This window comes from Barbus barbus (assembly GCF_936440315.1).
Source record: "Barbus barbus genome assembly, chromosome: 32".
Classification (NCBI taxonomy): Eukaryota; Metazoa; Chordata; class Actinopteri; order Cypriniformes; family Cyprinidae; genus Barbus; species Barbus barbus.
The window spans coordinates 20,312,671-20,329,680 of NC_136760.1; the positions used below are offsets into that span (position 1 = coordinate 20,312,671).

General features: G+C 37.8%; 2 protein-coding genes across 2 annotated transcripts; one reads left to right on the plus strand and one right to left on the minus strand.

Moving 5' to 3' along the window:
- Positions 1-1,684: 1,684 nt before the first annotated feature.
- LOC306852729 (guanylate cyclase 2G-like) lies at positions 1,685-14,144 on the plus strand (the record flags this gene model as incomplete). The annotated part of the gene is made up of 21 exons (XM_079389793.1): positions 1,685-2,050; positions 2,609-2,957; positions 3,322-3,446; positions 3,833-4,009; positions 4,095-4,239; positions 4,320-4,455; positions 4,539-4,642; positions 4,728-4,894; positions 5,196-5,318; positions 5,410-5,493; positions 5,593-5,697; positions 7,088-7,159; positions 7,269-7,593; positions 7,710-7,887; positions 7,976-8,116; positions 8,427-8,619; positions 9,095-9,269; positions 13,159-13,257; positions 13,420-13,511; positions 13,792-13,893; positions 14,010-14,144. 21 exons carry the CDS (start codon positions 1,685-1,687, stop codon positions 14,142-14,144), a joined length of 3,393 nt encoding a protein of 1,130 aa, XP_079245919.1.
- Positions 14,145-14,199: 55 nt separating this feature from the next.
- Positions 14,200-17,010, minus strand: LOC306852657 (beta-tectorin-like). The gene is made up of 11 exons (XM_079389660.1): positions 16,913-17,010; positions 16,680-16,755; positions 16,370-16,560; positions 16,132-16,283; positions 15,950-16,022; positions 15,565-15,668; positions 15,397-15,480; positions 15,152-15,314; positions 14,990-15,068; positions 14,878-14,910; positions 14,200-14,659 (listed from the first exon to the last, which is right to left on the minus strand). The coding sequence occupies exons 1-11, from the start codon at positions 16,913-16,915 to the stop codon at positions 14,595-14,597; spliced, it is 1,023 nt and encodes a 340-aa protein (XP_079245786.1). The 5' UTR covers positions 16,916-17,010; the 3' UTR covers positions 14,200-14,594.

The window sequence follows — 17,010 nt, forward strand, 5'->3', positions numbered from 1 at the left end:
TGTTCTTTTATATACATAATACATTTGATGTATATATATGAGCATAGCCCACAGACTCACACCAATGTTAATATATTAAGCATCATTTGATTTATTGATCAGAACACCTCGTTGTTCAAAACATCAAAACAACTCAAGTCACAATGATAAGATCATTCTAATAAACATTCTCTGAGAAACTAAGCTATTTAAGAAAAGAGTTACGAATACAATGTCCTCTATATACATAAGATCATATAGGAAGTTTTGTATGCAAAACATCCCTACTAGTCCTGTTTTTAATTTACTAAATTATCTGCATCATGCTGTTTTTGTTTTAAACAAGCATAGCAATAAATGCACATTTCTATCAGCACGCCAAAATCATCATTTAACTGCTTAGTGAAATGCCTAATGTTATATTTTTATATATATATTGGCATATGGATATGAAATTTAACAAATAAAGATTTTTAGAAGCAAGTACCTACCCAGATAACCTTCAGGAGTCCTGTGTGTCCGTCAGGTGATGCCTTTGGAAGAAAAAGTCCTGCGAGACTGCACCTTGCACAGGTTTGCTAAAGCCACAAGAAGACTGAGAAGGAAGGCATGGTCTCAGGTCCAATAAAACAAGCACATGAGTGACCTTTGAACCAATTGCTGCTATCTGTTCCCTGATAATACAAATGACTGAACATAAACAGAATCGTGGCCATACAGCTAAATCCTGTAAAGTGAATGTGGATTGCACAAGATTCACAAATCTGTGCTTTAATGTCTGCATGCTGAAAAGTACATGCAAATGTGAAACTACACAGTGCTAGTACAAACGGTGGACTATGACATTTGTCTTTGCTGGTCAGTGTGACATTGGATTGCATGCAGTGTAAAAGTTGGGTTGAAAGTTGCTCTCACTCAAATACTCAGGTTTTCATCACGATTACTTATTGCTCTGATGGTTTGCAGTAAGACATTTATAGCTTTTCAGCTTAAAGTGACAATCAGGGAGGCCGCTGGGACCCTAAAACCCTTGTTAGCAAGGGAGCAGCCCATGTGACACCTCCTATTAGCAACCTCAGTTAAGCATGGCACAACATGATCTTACGAAGACACACTGGTTTCTAACCTCATTTGCCTCAGCATCATTATCACAGCAGTTTAGGAAGGACGTCTCATCTGAACTTTGACATTTGCCTGTAATGACAGATAAGATGTGAGCACCTTTGGATTTTCTAATCTGTTCTGATAATACACAATGCAATTAAAAGAATGAAAGCCGTCAAGGCCTCTGTGGATTTGTCAGTCTTGTCGATTGAAGTCAGAGTTGATCAATTTAGGTCAAAGTTGAAGTGATACATACTCAAAAAGGAAAATATGCAGATCTACATACATTTTTATGTTATGTTTTTATTGCATTTTGTTGCTGTCAATACAGCAAAATTTGAGGTGGCATGAACTCCAGTAAGTTTGTTTAAAACCTATTGATCCATGCTATCCCAGCGTGATTTGTGAACCTGAATTTCACATGGTCATGATAGTGAAAATTGACTGAGAATGTGCAAAATGTGCACTATAGGTGCTAAGTGCTCTTTCTCCAGAGAAAGCCCTTGATTAGAATTAATTTCCCCAGGGAAGGTAAGAGTCCATTTAAATCCTCCTGCATGTCTGAAAGCCGATCAATGTGACTGAGTTTTATGCAGGTAGGATGTCAGGAGGATTTGATTTAGACATTAGCAGACCCACACAGTGGTGGGTGCTGATTTTTATTTCTTTATCAGTTCTTAAAACCTCTGTTATTTGCAACAAGGCAACCCAGTATAAGCTTACGCTTGGCCTCCAAGCTCCTCGCAATGTTTCCTACCCTTTCAGTTTGCTTAGGTTGGGGTCTGCAATGCAGATAGCCATAGACAAGATCAACGCAAATCCATCCACGAGTGGAAACTTCACCTTTGACTTTGTATACATGGACACAGATTGTAACGCAAAACTTTCCCTTCAGGGATTCATCGATCAAGTAATGAACCAAAATGTATCAGCGCTATTTGGTCCACCTTGTCCTGAGGAGGCTGAAGTAAGTGTCTTGTTTTCACATTTGATACAGGTAAAGTATTGTTATTATAATTATTTTTATTGTTGTTGTTGTGTTTTTAATCTGGGTAACAATTATGGAGTAGGATGGATAATTAAGACTTACATAGCATGGAGGTGAGACTCATACAGGTTTTGAACAAGTGGAGAGTGAGTAAATGATGGCATTAATTTTTGGGTGAACTATCCTTAATTATAGAGTTACATATCAGAAATATATCACAAAATAGCCCAAGGGGACATTATGGGGAAAAACGAGTGAGATGACAGAATAAAAAATATAGCATATATTTCACAAAAGTTTTGCATTTCTCAGAGAAACTTTGCATTCGCTCGCAATAGTTTTGCTTTCTTTTGTTTTCATTATTTAAAAAAATATGTTTTATAATAAAATTCTTTAAAAAACAGTCCACCCCTTAAAAATTAAATAAAATCTGCACACTGTTTAATATGTAAACATATAAATAATTATATAAATATATACAATAAATACACATTTTTAATGTTTAAATATAAGCTTTTATGCACTTATGTACTTCAGGTCACTGGGCTCATAGCATCCACATGGAACATTCCCATGTTTGGCTTTGTTGGCCACACATCAAAAATGGATAACATTCTGGTGTATGACACCTATATAAAAATTGTACCTCCACTTAAAAGGGTTGGAGAAATCCTGCTTAAAACACTGGAATTCTTTGGATGGAAGTATGTTGGTATGATCGGAGGAGGTGCGGATACAAACACTTGGGACAGTGTTGATGTTCTTTGGAAGTCTGTGGAACAGCAGCTCAGGGCCAAAGTAACAGTGACAGCCAGCATCAAGTTTGATACCAGTGACCCAGAATTGGCACAGAGAAACTTGCAGATCATCTCTAAGGTTGCAAGAGGTGAGCCAATAATAGTTCTTATCTCTCAGCTCCTACAATAACTGGGTGGAGTTTACACCTTAGTCAGTAAAACGTGTATGATCACAAATGTATCTCACCCTTATGCCTTCATGGCCTGTTCCTCTTGAAACTGTTAGTTGGCATAAGATGAGTGAACTTAAACAGCAGTTTAACTGTTATCAGTCCCTGATTAATGTCAATTATTCTTAAGCCCCATTCCATACAGTACAGGATGGGCATCTATTGTAATTTTATGTTCTGACATCATGTGATTTCAACGTACAACTTCCACATACGCATAACATTGCTGCACTGCCTAAATAATGTTTTCTATTAGGTTATAGTCTGATTCTGTTCATTCCAGTGGTGGTTGTGCTTGCTAATGCTGAAGACATCATGTCTCTGATGATAGAAGCTCAGAAACAGGGCCTGATGAACGGAGAGTATGTTTTCCTTCTGGTTCAACAGTTTGAGGTCAGTGGCAAAGTGGTGAGTAAATGGTATAAAGAAAATGCAGGTGAATCTTGTCGTTTTTCACAGCATAATAATGCTTAAATCAAGGCAAAATATTTTTAAAGGTTTAAAATTGGAATGGTTATGTAACGGATTTATGAATTGAAATGTAAATATCATTGCAATGCATTACTTTTCTTAAAGCTTGAGTATAAACAAAAGTAAAAAGACACAAAAAGTCAATAAACTGCATGTTTATTTCTGGACAATAATGATAAAATGTTCACTAGCTTTTTGTAGCCAAGATATGAGTCAATACAGAAATTGAATTCATCTTGAGAAATATTTACTGAAGTAATACAAATATGTGATAATTATTATTAACCTAAATAGATATCTACTCTCACTTTTTACCCCATTAGGACAACCTATGGAAGTCTGTGGATGACAAAGATATATCAATGCAAAAGGCTTTTGAAATGGTGTTTGTAGTCGCTCAGAAGTCCTATGAAGGGTATGACTACTATGACTTCTTTGAGCAGGTTTATGAGAGATTGAAAGGGGCTCCTTTTTACAGCAACCTGTCCTCAGAGAAGGAGGTGAGAATATTTTATGGAAAAAAATCTGTGACCCTATTTCATCAGTTTTTCAATTCCATTTTATATTCTTCATTTGATGTTTTAGGTAAGCTCATATGCTGCCAATTTACATGACGCTGTTCTACTGTATGCCATGGGCCTTAAAGAAGTCTTAAAAAATGGTAAAGATATCCGTCATGGACGAGAGATTCTCCAGAAGCTCAGGGACAGGGCCATTATTAGATTTTATGGTAATTTTGTCTTACATGCATGCTTGTATTTTTTCTATATTGATTGTATCTAACCAAAATAACCTTTGTTTTTCCAACAGGGGCTTCAGGTCTGGTTCACTTTGATGAATATGGAGAGAGGAACCTTGACTATTCAGTATATGACCTACAACAAACAGAAACTGTCACAAAATTTGTCTCTGTTTTAGACTTTGACAGCCATACAAAAATGGTCAAGTACGACCAAAATATGACATATGTTAGCATTACTGATATTCAATACTGAAACTCTGACTAAATGAAAAATACCTGTTTTTCAGACCCACATCAAGGTTTTCTAACATTGTTTGGCAAAAGGGAAAACCTCCACTAGATAATCCAGACTGTGGTTTTGATAATGAGCTCTGCGAATGGTTAGACAATGGTAAATGCTAAATGCTAGATTTTGATATGCACATAGGTACAGTCTTCTTTTTATGTATTTGAAACATCTTGTCACTTGATTCCAGAGATATCTTTGCTGGTTCTGCTGGTGGCTTTGCCAGTGTTAGGAGTGGCAGCAGTTGCTTTGATCACTTTTCTGACTCTACAGAAGACCCGTCTACAATCTCGCCTGGATAAGTCCAACTGGTGGCTTATCAACTACAGCGACATAATTATCCTCAGAGAGCCAAAAGTAAGATGAACATTACTTTATTTATTCGATTTTACTCTTTACTATAACTATCTTTGATATTTTAGTTTAGTAATTTTGGATGTTCACATTTAATTTGTTAATTAATAATAATTAAAACGGTGAAATATGCTGGCCAACAAGCTCTAAATTGGTCTTTTTTCTTTAGCCAGGTAAGTAAAAAGCAAAAACACAAATGCAGACATACTGTACTGTACATATACTACGTTAAAGCCTTCGTATTATAATGACAGAACATTAACAATAAAAAAAGAGTACTAAAAAAAGAGTGTGCGTTTTGCAGGGAACACAAACACTCTCTGTAAGCACAACACCAAGCAAATGTGGAAGTGGTGGCTCTCAGTCCATGATCTCCTCCAACAGCTGTACTAGAGAAACCATCTACACTACTGTTGGACTCTATCAGGTACAAATTCTGAATCGCATGTTAAAAAATAATGCCCTATATGTTAAACCCAAATATTTCAACTAACACACTTTCTTTGCTCATGGTGCAGGGGAACGAGGTGGGCATAAAGTATTTGAAAAATCAAATCTTTACCGATACCAAGAAACCATCGATCATCGCAGAGTTCAGCATGGTAGAAATCCTGATATTTTCAGAGATTCAGTTGTACCTCAGCAAGTCACAGGCCAATACTTTGTGAATACTCTAATGCTTGTGTCTATCCCTGCTGTAGCTGAAAGAAATGAAACACGAGAACCTAGTACAGTTCTTCGGTGTGTGTATCGAGCCACCAAATGTCTGTATCGTCATGCAGTACTGCAAGAAAGGAAGCTTGAAGGCGAGTATACCTGTAGAACACTGTAGATAATATTGTTAATAAACTTGTAAATAAAAAAAAGATTACTGGAGTACTAAATTAAATGCTATTTAAGTTTTTCTACTTCTAAATTTTATGTTTAATTCAATGTTGCTTTCTGTTTCTTTGTAATTGTGAAATTTACTAGCAATTTCTGAGTGAAAATTGTTTCTACATCCATTTTTTTCAGTGAGAATAAGGAAACATTCAATAAAAAATAATAATTTTACTGTAATGAGATGGTACTTTTAAATAAACTAAACAAATACAGCTCACAACTAACTATGAGACTTAAATTGGCATTAGTATTTACTGTTTTTTACATTTACATTACATTTACATTTATTCATTTAGCTGACGCTTTTATCCAAAGCGACTTACAATTGCTATATATGTCAGAGGTCGCACGCCTCTGGAGCAACTAGGGGTTAAGTGTCTTGCTCAGGGACACATTGGTGTCTCACAGTGGATTCGAACCCGGGTCTCTCACACCAAAGGCTTAAAAGTCTTATCCACTGCGCCATCACCCCCCTCCCCCCATTTTTTCACATTTTTTGTTTAGTATTGTTATTCAGTGTAAAGAAAAGGCCAATTACTGTATTGTATTGCATTTATGCTGCCTCTAAAAGACTATGAAAAGCCATTTGAACTCAATTCCTAGAGGGCCACAGCTCTGCACAGTTTAGCTCCAACCCTAATCAAACACACCTGATCCAGCTAATCAAGGTCTGCAGGATTACTAGAAACTTCTAAGCAGGTGCGATTTGGAGCTGGTTAGAGCTAAACTCTACAGAGCTGTGGACTTCCAGGAATTGAGTTTGAGACCACTGTTTTATTTATTACTGAAATTATCTCATTTTTTGTCATAAGAAATTCTATTTCTTCTTTCATTCGATTCTTGACAAGAATCTTCCCTTTTTGAGATTTATACATCATCTGAAAGCTGAATAAATAAGCTTTCCGCTGATGTGTGGTTTGTTAGGATAGTATTTGACTGAGATACGACTATTTAAAAATCTGGAATCTGAGGGTGGAAAAAAATCTAAATATTGAGAAAATCGCCTTTAAAGTTGTCCAAATGAAGTGAAGTCCTTAGTAATGCATATTACTAATCAAATATCAGGTTGTATTTGATATATTTACAGTAGGAAATTTACAAAATATCTTCATGGAACATAATCTTTACTTAATGTGCTAATGATTTTTGGCATAAAAGAAAAATCAATAATTTTGACCCATACAATGTATTGTTGGCTATTGCCGCAAATATACCCCAGTGACTTAAGTTACAACTGGTTTTGTGGTACAGTGTCACATATGTCCACATCATCAGATTTTTAGTATACCTGTTCTTCTGCATTTAAAACATCAGGATGTTCTCGGGAACAGTGAAATTGAGCTGGACTGGATGTTCAAATTGTCCTTTGCCTATGACATTGTTAATGTGAGTATGTTGCTTCAGTGTAGTATCCTTCATTGCATTATATATTTTTTAGATTTGGAAACAGACTGGTCCAAAAGAGAGATTTTTTATTGTGGTATGTTCTCTACAGGGCATGGAGTACATACATAAGAGCAGTCTGAAGTCTCATGGAAATCTGAGGCCCAGTACGTGTCTGGTGGACAGCAGGCTGCAGATCAAACTCTCTGGCTTTGGCCTGTGGCAGTTCAAACACGGTACCAAACACAAAATGATCTCACTGGAGAATCCAAATTATGAAGAGATGTACTACACTGCTCCTGAGTTTTTGAAAGAGGTCTACTACCTTCTCAATGGGACCCAGAAAGGAGACGTCTTTAGCTTTGCCATAATCATGCGAGAGCTGATATACAGTACAGAGGTGGGCCCATATCACGATGTTCATCTGGAACCAAAAGGTAATGCCTGTGTTGTGTTTAATATCTTTTTTGTTGCCACCATGGCACCCAATTTTCCATTGCTTACCCAACTGGATTAAGATTGGCCATTCAGAGTTTTATATTTCATTCATTAGAAATTATCAAGCAGTTAAGGACTCCAATGAGCGACGAGCCCCTTAGACCAACCTTGTCTGCTGACATCTGTGATGAACGTCTCATCCCTTTGCTAAAAGCCTGCTGGAGTGAGAACCCAGACCACAGACCCCCGTTCGCCAGTATCAGGAGACAATTACGTCAGGCATGTCCTGAAAGGTCCGTATTTTATGTAGCTGTCTGTCTAATGAGCCTGACACTCCTAAATATATTCAGTTTTATTTACTCTGTTTAATCAATTTCCCAGCCATACCAACATCCTGGACAACATGGTGAGCAAACTGGAGAAATATGCCAATCATCTGGAAGAAGTTGTGGAAGAGAGAACCAATCAACTCACAGCAGAAAAGAGCCGAGCTGATAAGCTTCTATCTAGCATGCTGCCAAAGTAAACAAACCTTGATAGTATCAATGGGACAGTGACAGTTTGTTAATGTATTTTTCATTACTCTTTTTTTTTCAGCTAGAAAAATAACTGACATAAAAGCAGTTACATACTAGATGGTTATATTATTTATATGGGTAGTTGACATGAAATACTTTGGGGAATCTAAATGTATTTTATGTTTTAAAAACATTCTTAAATTATACTATTGTTATTTAGTACACCATAGAGCCATTTAAAATATGGGGATGAAAAGGTGCTTAACAGTTTTTTTATGGGTTATGGGTCAGCTGATGGCAGTGTGTTCTTACAGGTATATTGCTGATCAGTTAATGTCTGGGAAACCAGTGGAGCCCAAAAGTTATGACATGGTGACCATTTTCTTCTCTGACATTGTGGGTTTCACCACCATGTGCTCCATTAGCTCAGCTCTGGAGGTCGTCACCCTCCTCAACGACCTCTACAGTCTTTTCGATGAGATCATTAAGCTATACGATGTCTACAAGGTAAATGAAACAATACTCACTTTGATACACAGTAACTGTGCATTTGTGCTCTGAAGATATGGTTGGCAAAATATTCACACTGAATGCATAATTCTGAGTGAATATTTGCTCCTCATCATTTACGGTTGAACCACTGATGTCCCATGGGCTGTTTTGTCGATATTTGTGGTACCTTTCTGTGCCTTGAATGTGGTAGGACCCTTGCTATATATGGAGGATCAGAAAGCTCTCGGATTTCATAAAAAAATATTTAAATTTGTATTCTAAAGATTAACAAAGGTCTTATGGGTTTGGAACGACATGAGGATTAGTAATTAATGACAGAAATTTTCCTTTTTGGGTGAACTATCTCTTTAATGAATGCTTCTGATTCTTGATGTTTTAATGTTAAATGTTTTAATGAACATATATTTCTGTCAATTTTATTTTATTTCTGTTTACATTGACTTATTTCTTAATGTTATTTCTCTGGTAGGTGGAGACTATAGGGGATGCATATATGGTGGCCAGTGGGCTGCCTATCAGTAACGGTACTCGTCATGCTGAGGATATCTCAACTATGGCACTCCACTTCCTATCCGCCATCAAAAGGTTCAAAATTAGGCATCTGCCTAATGAAAAATTGGCCTTACGGATTGGGATCAATTCTGGTATGCAAGTCCATACTATAAGTGTATTGAGTGACGTGTGTGGCGTTTGTGCTCTGCATTTAACCTATCCAAGTGAGTAGTGAACACACACACACCGCGAACACACACCCAGAGCAGTGGGCAGAAATTTTTACTGTGGGGTAGTTGGGGGTTCGGTGCTTTACTCAAGGGTCTTACCTCAGTCGTGGTATTGAGGGTGGAAAAGAGCGACTGCCCCTAATGCCCCAACATGTTGTAAGAGATATATCTCAGAATCATAATCAGAAAGAGCTTTTCTGCCAGGTATGTTTACACATACAAGGAATTTGTTTTGGTTACAGTAGCTTCCACAGCACAAACAATGACAGTGACAAGAAAACAAAACAGAATAAAACTAGAATAAGTAAATAGGAAATAACAATATACACAAAAATATTTAAAGCAAAAATGCACAATATATGCAATAGACAATAGATGGTATTTGTGTGGGTTAAATAAATAAATGTATACATGTGCAGGGGGATTCCTCCTAGTGTTGTGTATTACATGTTTATTGCCAAGTTAACTGTTCATGAGATGGATTGCCTGAGGGAAGAAACTGTTCTTGTGCCTGGCCGTTCTGATGTTCGGTGCTCTGTAGTGCCGACCAGACAGCAACAGTTCAAAGATAAAGTGGGCTGGGTGTGAGGGGTCCAGAATGATTTTGCCAGCCCTTTTGCTCACTCTAAATGATTACAGTTCTTGGAGAGTGGGGAGGGTTGTATCAGTGATTCGCTCAGCAGTCCGGTTCTGAGGTCAGTTTTGGTAGCTGAGCTGAAACAGGCAGAAATAGAAGTGCAGAGGACAGATTAGAACCATGTGAGCAGCTCTTGTGGCAATTTGAACTTCCAATGTGCAATGTGGAACTCCCACTTCAGGCCCTGAGAGCTGGTGGTGCCCAGGAAAATGAATGTCTCTACTGCAGCCACAGTGCTGTACATGATGATGAGTGGGGGAGTGCAGGGGGGGTTCCCCTGAAGTCCACGATCATCTCCACTGTTTTGAGCATGTTTAGCTCCAGGTTGTTATAACTGCACCAGACAGACAGCTCTATAACCTCCTGTCTATAAGCAGACTCATTACTGTCCTGGATGAGGGCGATAAGTGTGGTGTCATCTATGAACTTCAGGAGCTTGACAAAGGGGTATTTAGAGGTGCAGTCGTTGGTCTATAGGGAGAAGAGTAGTGGGGAGAGAACACATTCCTGGGGGGCACCAGCGCTGATTGTACAGGTGCTGGATGAGAATTTTCCCAGCTTTACTAGCTGCCTGTCTGTCAGGAGGCTGGTGATCCACTGACAGATCTACTGGAATGCACTTCCTCTAATGCCAACATAATTTTCTAGTCTATGCAAAAGAATGTTGTGGTCGATAGTGTTGAACACAGCACTAAGATCCAGTAGGACTAATAGAGAGATACAACCATCTGAGATCAATCTGTAATTAATTGACTTGTTGGGGTCAAGTTGTGTTTTTTAATGAGAGTCTTAATAACAGCCAGTTTGATGGTTTTTGGGACATATCCTAATGACAATGATGAATTAATTTTATTCAGAAGAGGATCTATGACTTCTGGAAGCATTTCTTTTAGTAGCTTAGATGGAATAGGGTCTAACATACATGTGGTTGGTTTAGATAATTTAACAAGTTTATACAATTCTTCATTTCCTATTGAAGAAAATTAGTGGAATTGTTCCTCAGGGGATCTATAGTGCACTACATATCTGATGCGATACTGTGGCTGACGGCTGCATGGTTTCAATTTTATCTCTAAAGTATCAGTCTTGGAAGTGAAATAGTTCATAAAATCATTACTACAGTTCTGTTGGGAAATGTTCAATTCAATTCAAATTTTATTTGTCACATACATATACATACATAGTACGACATGTAGTGAAATGTATTGTACGACTGTCCAACAAATTGTCCAACAAAATTAAGAAAAACCTCAAGTTTACAAAAATACAAATAGAAAAAGTACAGTAAACATATATACAGAAATAAACTAGCAATAAAATAAAATAACAAATAGATATGAGAATAAAAATAGATATGAAGAATAAAAATAGAATATGATTCTATATAGATTCTATAAAAAGTAAAGTGTATGTCAGTGATAAAGTGTCCGTGTGCTGTGCAGTGCAGTAAAGTGTATAAGTGAGTAAAAGGAATACTAAAGACAAATGGTATGTAAGTCCCACTCATTTATCCTTACGTAACCTTCTACAAATTAGTGCAGATTGTATTTGAAAATGTGCAAAGTGGAAGTGTGGGGTGATGTGATTAGAGTGGAGAGTGGTTAAGACTCCGAATGGCCTGCGGGAAGAAGCTCCTCCTCATTCTCTCTGTGTTCGCCTTCATGGAGCGGAAGCGCCTCCCTGAACGCAGCAGAGAAAAGAGTCCATTGTTGGGATGGCTGAGGTCCTTCACTATCTTCCTGGCCCTGGTCAGGCACCGCTTGCTGTAGATCTCCTGCAGGTCAGGGAGCTCGGTGTGAATGGTACGTTCCGCTGAACGCACCACCCTCTGGAGGGCTCGTCTATCCTGCATAGTGCAGTTCCCGAACCAGGAAGTGATGCTGCCCGTCAGGACGCTCTCGATGGTGCAAGTGTAAAAAGTCTTAAGCACCCGAGAGGGAAGTCTAAAGTCCTTTAAGCGTCTCAGATGGTACAGACGCTGCCTGGCCTTCTTCACCAGGGTGCTGGTATGACAGGACCAAGTCAAGTCCTGTGTGATGTGAACACCCAGGTATCTGAAGCTGTCCACTCTCTCCACTGGAGTCCCGTTGATCGTGATCGGCTGGTATGACCGCTCCTGCTTCGTACTGAAGTCCACTATCAGCTCCTTAGTTTTGCTGATGTTCAGGTGTAGACTATTCACCTGGCACCAACTCTCCAGGTTCTTAATCTCCTGTATGTAGGCCGTCTCGTCGTTGTCTGAGATCAGGCCCAACACAACAGTGTCATCAGCAAACTTGATGATGGTGGTGGAGTTGGAAGTGGCCACGCAGTCATAAGTGTACAGTGAGTACAGCAGGGGGCTCAGAACACAACCTTGAGGGGCTCCAGTGCTTAGGGCGATGGAGGATGAGGTGTGTTTACCCATCCGTACGGCTTGCTGTCTGTCCTTCAGGAAGCTGGAGATCCATTAGCACAAGTATGTGCTGAGACCAAGGACCTCCAACTTGGAGGTGAGTGTGGAGGGAATTATGGTGTTAAACGCTGAACTGTAGTCCACAAACAGCATTTTTACATAATTCCCTTTTCTGCAGTCCAGGTGACTTGTTGTGGTGTGGAGGAGGTGTGAGATGGCATCCTCCGTGGAGCGGTTATGCCTGTATGCAAACTGTAGTGGATCCAGTGTGTCTGGTAGTGATGCAATGATGAAGTCTCTGAATGTCAGTGTCATTGTGTTTTAGGCCTGTTTATACAAGACTGTCCTCATTCCTGCAAGTGTCTTCTTTGGCCTGACGGAGCTGTCTGAGTTTTGCAGTAAACCACAGTTTGTAATTGTAGTTCGTTAACTGTGAGTCCTGGTAGGAATGCACATATCCTCACAGAAGCTGATATATGACGTTACAGAATTCGTGAGCTCATCCGGATCAATGGCAGCAGCTTCATAAACACTCCAATCAGTGCAGTCAAAGCAGACTTGTAAATCTCTGCTTCATTAGTCCATATTTTTACAGTCCTTATTACAGGTTTAGCTGATTTTAGTTTCTGCCTGTAGCTCGGTATAAGATTAACCAGACAAAGATCACAGTTTCTGGTAGAACATGGAACAAAACTCCCACGATAATGATATAAGAAAGATATATTACAAATTATCCAAAAAAAAACTCAATCTCAGTTTTCTGTCCTTTGCATATACAGGCCCAGTGGTTGCTGGAGTTGTGGGTAGTACAATGCCCCGGTACTGTTTATTTGGTGATACAGTGAACACGGCTTCTAGGATGGAGAGCAACAGTCTTCGTAAGGACTATTCTCATTTTTAACAGCTATTAAAAATGTTATTTAACCTATATTTAATCAGTCAACATTTATAATATATGTATAATATTTTATCATTTATAATATTTAATATAATCTATCGAAATGCTTGAAATACTTTATTCTTGCTGATTTCCTCCTCAGCACTGAGAATCCATGTCTCTCAGAGCACTGCTGATATTCTCTTCAAGACAGGAAATTTTGAACTGGAGGAGAGGGGCGATATAGAAATAAAGGTATAATGTGAAATAATTATAAAATAGTTTTATAATGCCACTCTTTATACAGTGGGCTCCAAAAGTCTAACATCACACTAATATCTATTTTTTCCATATAAACCTGGGAATAACCTATATGTTTCAGGATTATGAACAATATACAAAAAAACTAATGTTATGACACAAATTATATTAATATAATTTTTTTAAAATATTGTGGCCTCAAACTTGTATATAAACAGTGTCTACTGTCATGCCATGTCTGTGCATCTAATCATATCACTGTTGTATTTTCTAGGGAAAGGGAACACAGAAAACATTCTGGTTGTTAAGCATATCTGGATTCAGTTTTCCACCCACTGGCCAGGACTGTGATGCAAGTCCTAAGTCAGGAACAGATGTAAGTATCAAGTCACTCATGGTTATTTTTATTTCATGATAGTAGCACATTTTGAGGTGTTCATACTAAATAAAAGGAAGTACTATATGAAGACCTGACACACTGTATATGGACAGTCTTGCCCTGTCATATCTAAACAGGAGAAAACCAAAGCAACCCCAATGAATGATGGAGACAGAAGAGCAATCCAGCGGACACTAGCCATGGCTAAAATGACAGATATGCACATGCTTACTGTACCCGATATCTAGTTTGACCGGGATTTTATATATAGTCTTGGATAATAGGACATTATCACAAAAACAAAATTATTTAAAAATTTATTTTTTACAAATACAAAGGAAGAAAACATCAAGACAAAATCTTTAAAAAAATTTACTAAAAATATTTCAAAATATTTTTACACATATAATGCAAGATATAACTGTTAAACTAAAGATTAACAATTGATAATACCTGCTTCAGATATTATTTTCTTGTTCTACAAATATTCATGCAAGGAATACACAAAAAAAAAAAACTGTAAAAATTTTTTAAAAAGTGACTATTTAAAGGAATGTGTCGATACACTCCCTGAGACACGTATGGTCGCTGTGTGTGGGTGTATGCATGCATGCGTGTCTATTTTTAAGAATTCGTATGTAATTGTATGAGTGCATAGGCATGATTTATTGCATCTGAATGACCCACATCTGGCCCCATTACCAATTGAAGCATCCTAAAAACTCATTCAGTAGAAATATGGACAACATACACAGAAATGGGCCTGTAAAACAGAAGAAAAAGAATAGGAAATCTTTAGAAGAATAGGAAATCTTTATCAAAAAGTGACTTAGTTATGTTTGATAAGATAATTAAAAATAAAAAAACTAAATCTTTTTAAATGAAAATATAAGCAGCTGTTATACTGTGGTGTACTTTCAAACAATATATCAATATATGAAAATCATTCATGTATTCTGCATTTCATTAGTTCAAACTTACCTGCAGGATGGATATAACTAGACGAGTGTTGTGCTGTAAACATAGTTGTGAGGTTTAAATACATTTTATAGAATATCAAATTGTAATCATGCAGAAGTAAAATGTTAAATACCTCTGACTTGAAACTCCATGGTCAGGATGCCTCCATTTGGATCAGGTTCAAATTCAGTGCTTCTTGATGTACATGGAGTCTTGAATAGAGTTAAGAAGAGTCTCAGTGGAGCCAGAAATCTATTTGAAATTACAACAGCATTAAATTGATACTAATACTCACCGGTTGACAGAATAGCTTCTCCCCGTCACATACTTGGACCTCACAGTGGAGCCACACAGTGGAAACTTTCTCTAGCCGCTGGAAGCGGAACGAGTTGAACTTGAACATGGACCGACTGTCTTTAGCATTTTCAAATATGGTGACTGTGTTGTCTAAAGAGCAGCTGTCAACCAAGAGCAAATATATGTGAGCAGTACTGAAACACAGTGACATCTATAATGTTTGAACTGACAATAAAACCTTACCTGTTCTGAATTAAAGTCCACCGTTTCTTGTCTGTTGAATATGGAGTAGGTGTTGCCCAGCAATTCGTTATTACAACTTTGAATCTATAGACATTAAATGGAGAGTCTTTTACACTGACTATCTGTGTATTTGATCAAATCTACACAACTTTCTTTTGAGAAACTCACCGATTACTAAGTCCTTTTGCTTCAATGCCAATGAACACCTCAGATCCAATCTCAGATGTGTCAATCACATATGGTGTATCTTTTGCATAGAGGAACTTTGAGTTCTACAAACCACAAAGTTCAGTGTTATATAGTTAATATACTTGTAAAACAAAACAAAAAATAATATATATTATTTATTTAATTTGACAAATATATACAAATACAATCTACATTTTTTACAATTTATTTTATATTATTTTATTATATATTCACTAAGGCATTTTCAGTAATTGTTGGGAAAAAATATATTTTATACAAAATTGCACAAATAACATAGAAATGAAATTTCCCTTTTTTATATTCGTCATCACTGGACGCTTTTAAGGAAAGTGTAAGTACTCACTGTGAACACATTCATAGACAACTGAGACTTAAAAGAACCTAAACTCCCGTTGTTGACATATACTGTTGCCACTCTGGAAGAAGCAGAGGGTTTAGTAAAGACGCTGCAAGTCAACGGTCAGAATGCACAGGCTCTATGAAATCTACACCTACTGGACTTGACGTCAGTGTAACAGGGTCTACCTTTGACTAAAAACAGCATTGTTCACCAGATAAGTCGCTTTATAGGTGCAACTGAATGTGTAGTTGACGGGCTGGTTCCGGACCGTGAGAGAGGAGTCGTTGGATACTATTGAGTTGTAGAATATGTATCGTGGGTCTTTGCCTCCTACATACTGAAAAGAAGGTAGAAACTGTAAATTTTTAGCTCTTTTTTGATTAAATAATAGTTAGGATACATTAAACCAATCAAACGGCTCACCTCAGACATGGTGCCGCAGTACGAGTGATTCTTTGGAGTCAGGTCTGGGATGGTGAAACGATAGAAGCCCGGAGTGTTAATGCCGCTGTAGCACACGCCGCCCAGTGACAGCTGACCAATCTCCCATCCATATGGACATTCTGGCACGTTTGCAATGATGGCATTGGGAAAACATGACACCATTATGTAATCTGAAACAGATGGCAAATTGGTCTGTCAGGATTATCTAGCCGATTAAATCATGCCAGTAACAAATACACAGCCCTTTGATCCACAATGAGAGAAAATGTTCAAAATATGATGCATTTACCAGCTTTCTGAGGGGCACAGGCCCATGTCATGGGTAGGAGAATGAAGATTACACCAACAGCTGCCATTTCATAACACTGAACAAAGAGTGCACTGTTACATTTACCTAAAATGTCTCAGTTCAAGATTTATACATGAGCTCACTCATGACCTGAATTGTCTATATTTAATGCTAACGTGTTTGTTTTCTATACAAAAGCACCATAATATTTGATTTAGAATTAATGTTCGTACCATCCCAGTGCAGAATCCAGAAGAAACGTTGGCTCAGGTCTCTAGCAGAAGGCTTGCATGGTTTCTGTGCGGTTCTTCTGCAGGTAAATGACGATAAA

Coding starts and splice junctions, on each gene's coding strand:
- LOC306852657 (XM_079389660.1), bottom strand. Junction 16,284..16,369: donor ACTGCGGCACCATGTCTGAG/GTGAGCCGTTTG, acceptor CCTTCTTTTCAG/TATGTAGGAGGCAAAGACCC. Junction 14,660..14,877: donor TAGTTATATCCATCCTGCAG/GTAAGTTTGAAC, acceptor TCTGTTTTACAG/GCCCATTTCTGTGTATGTTG.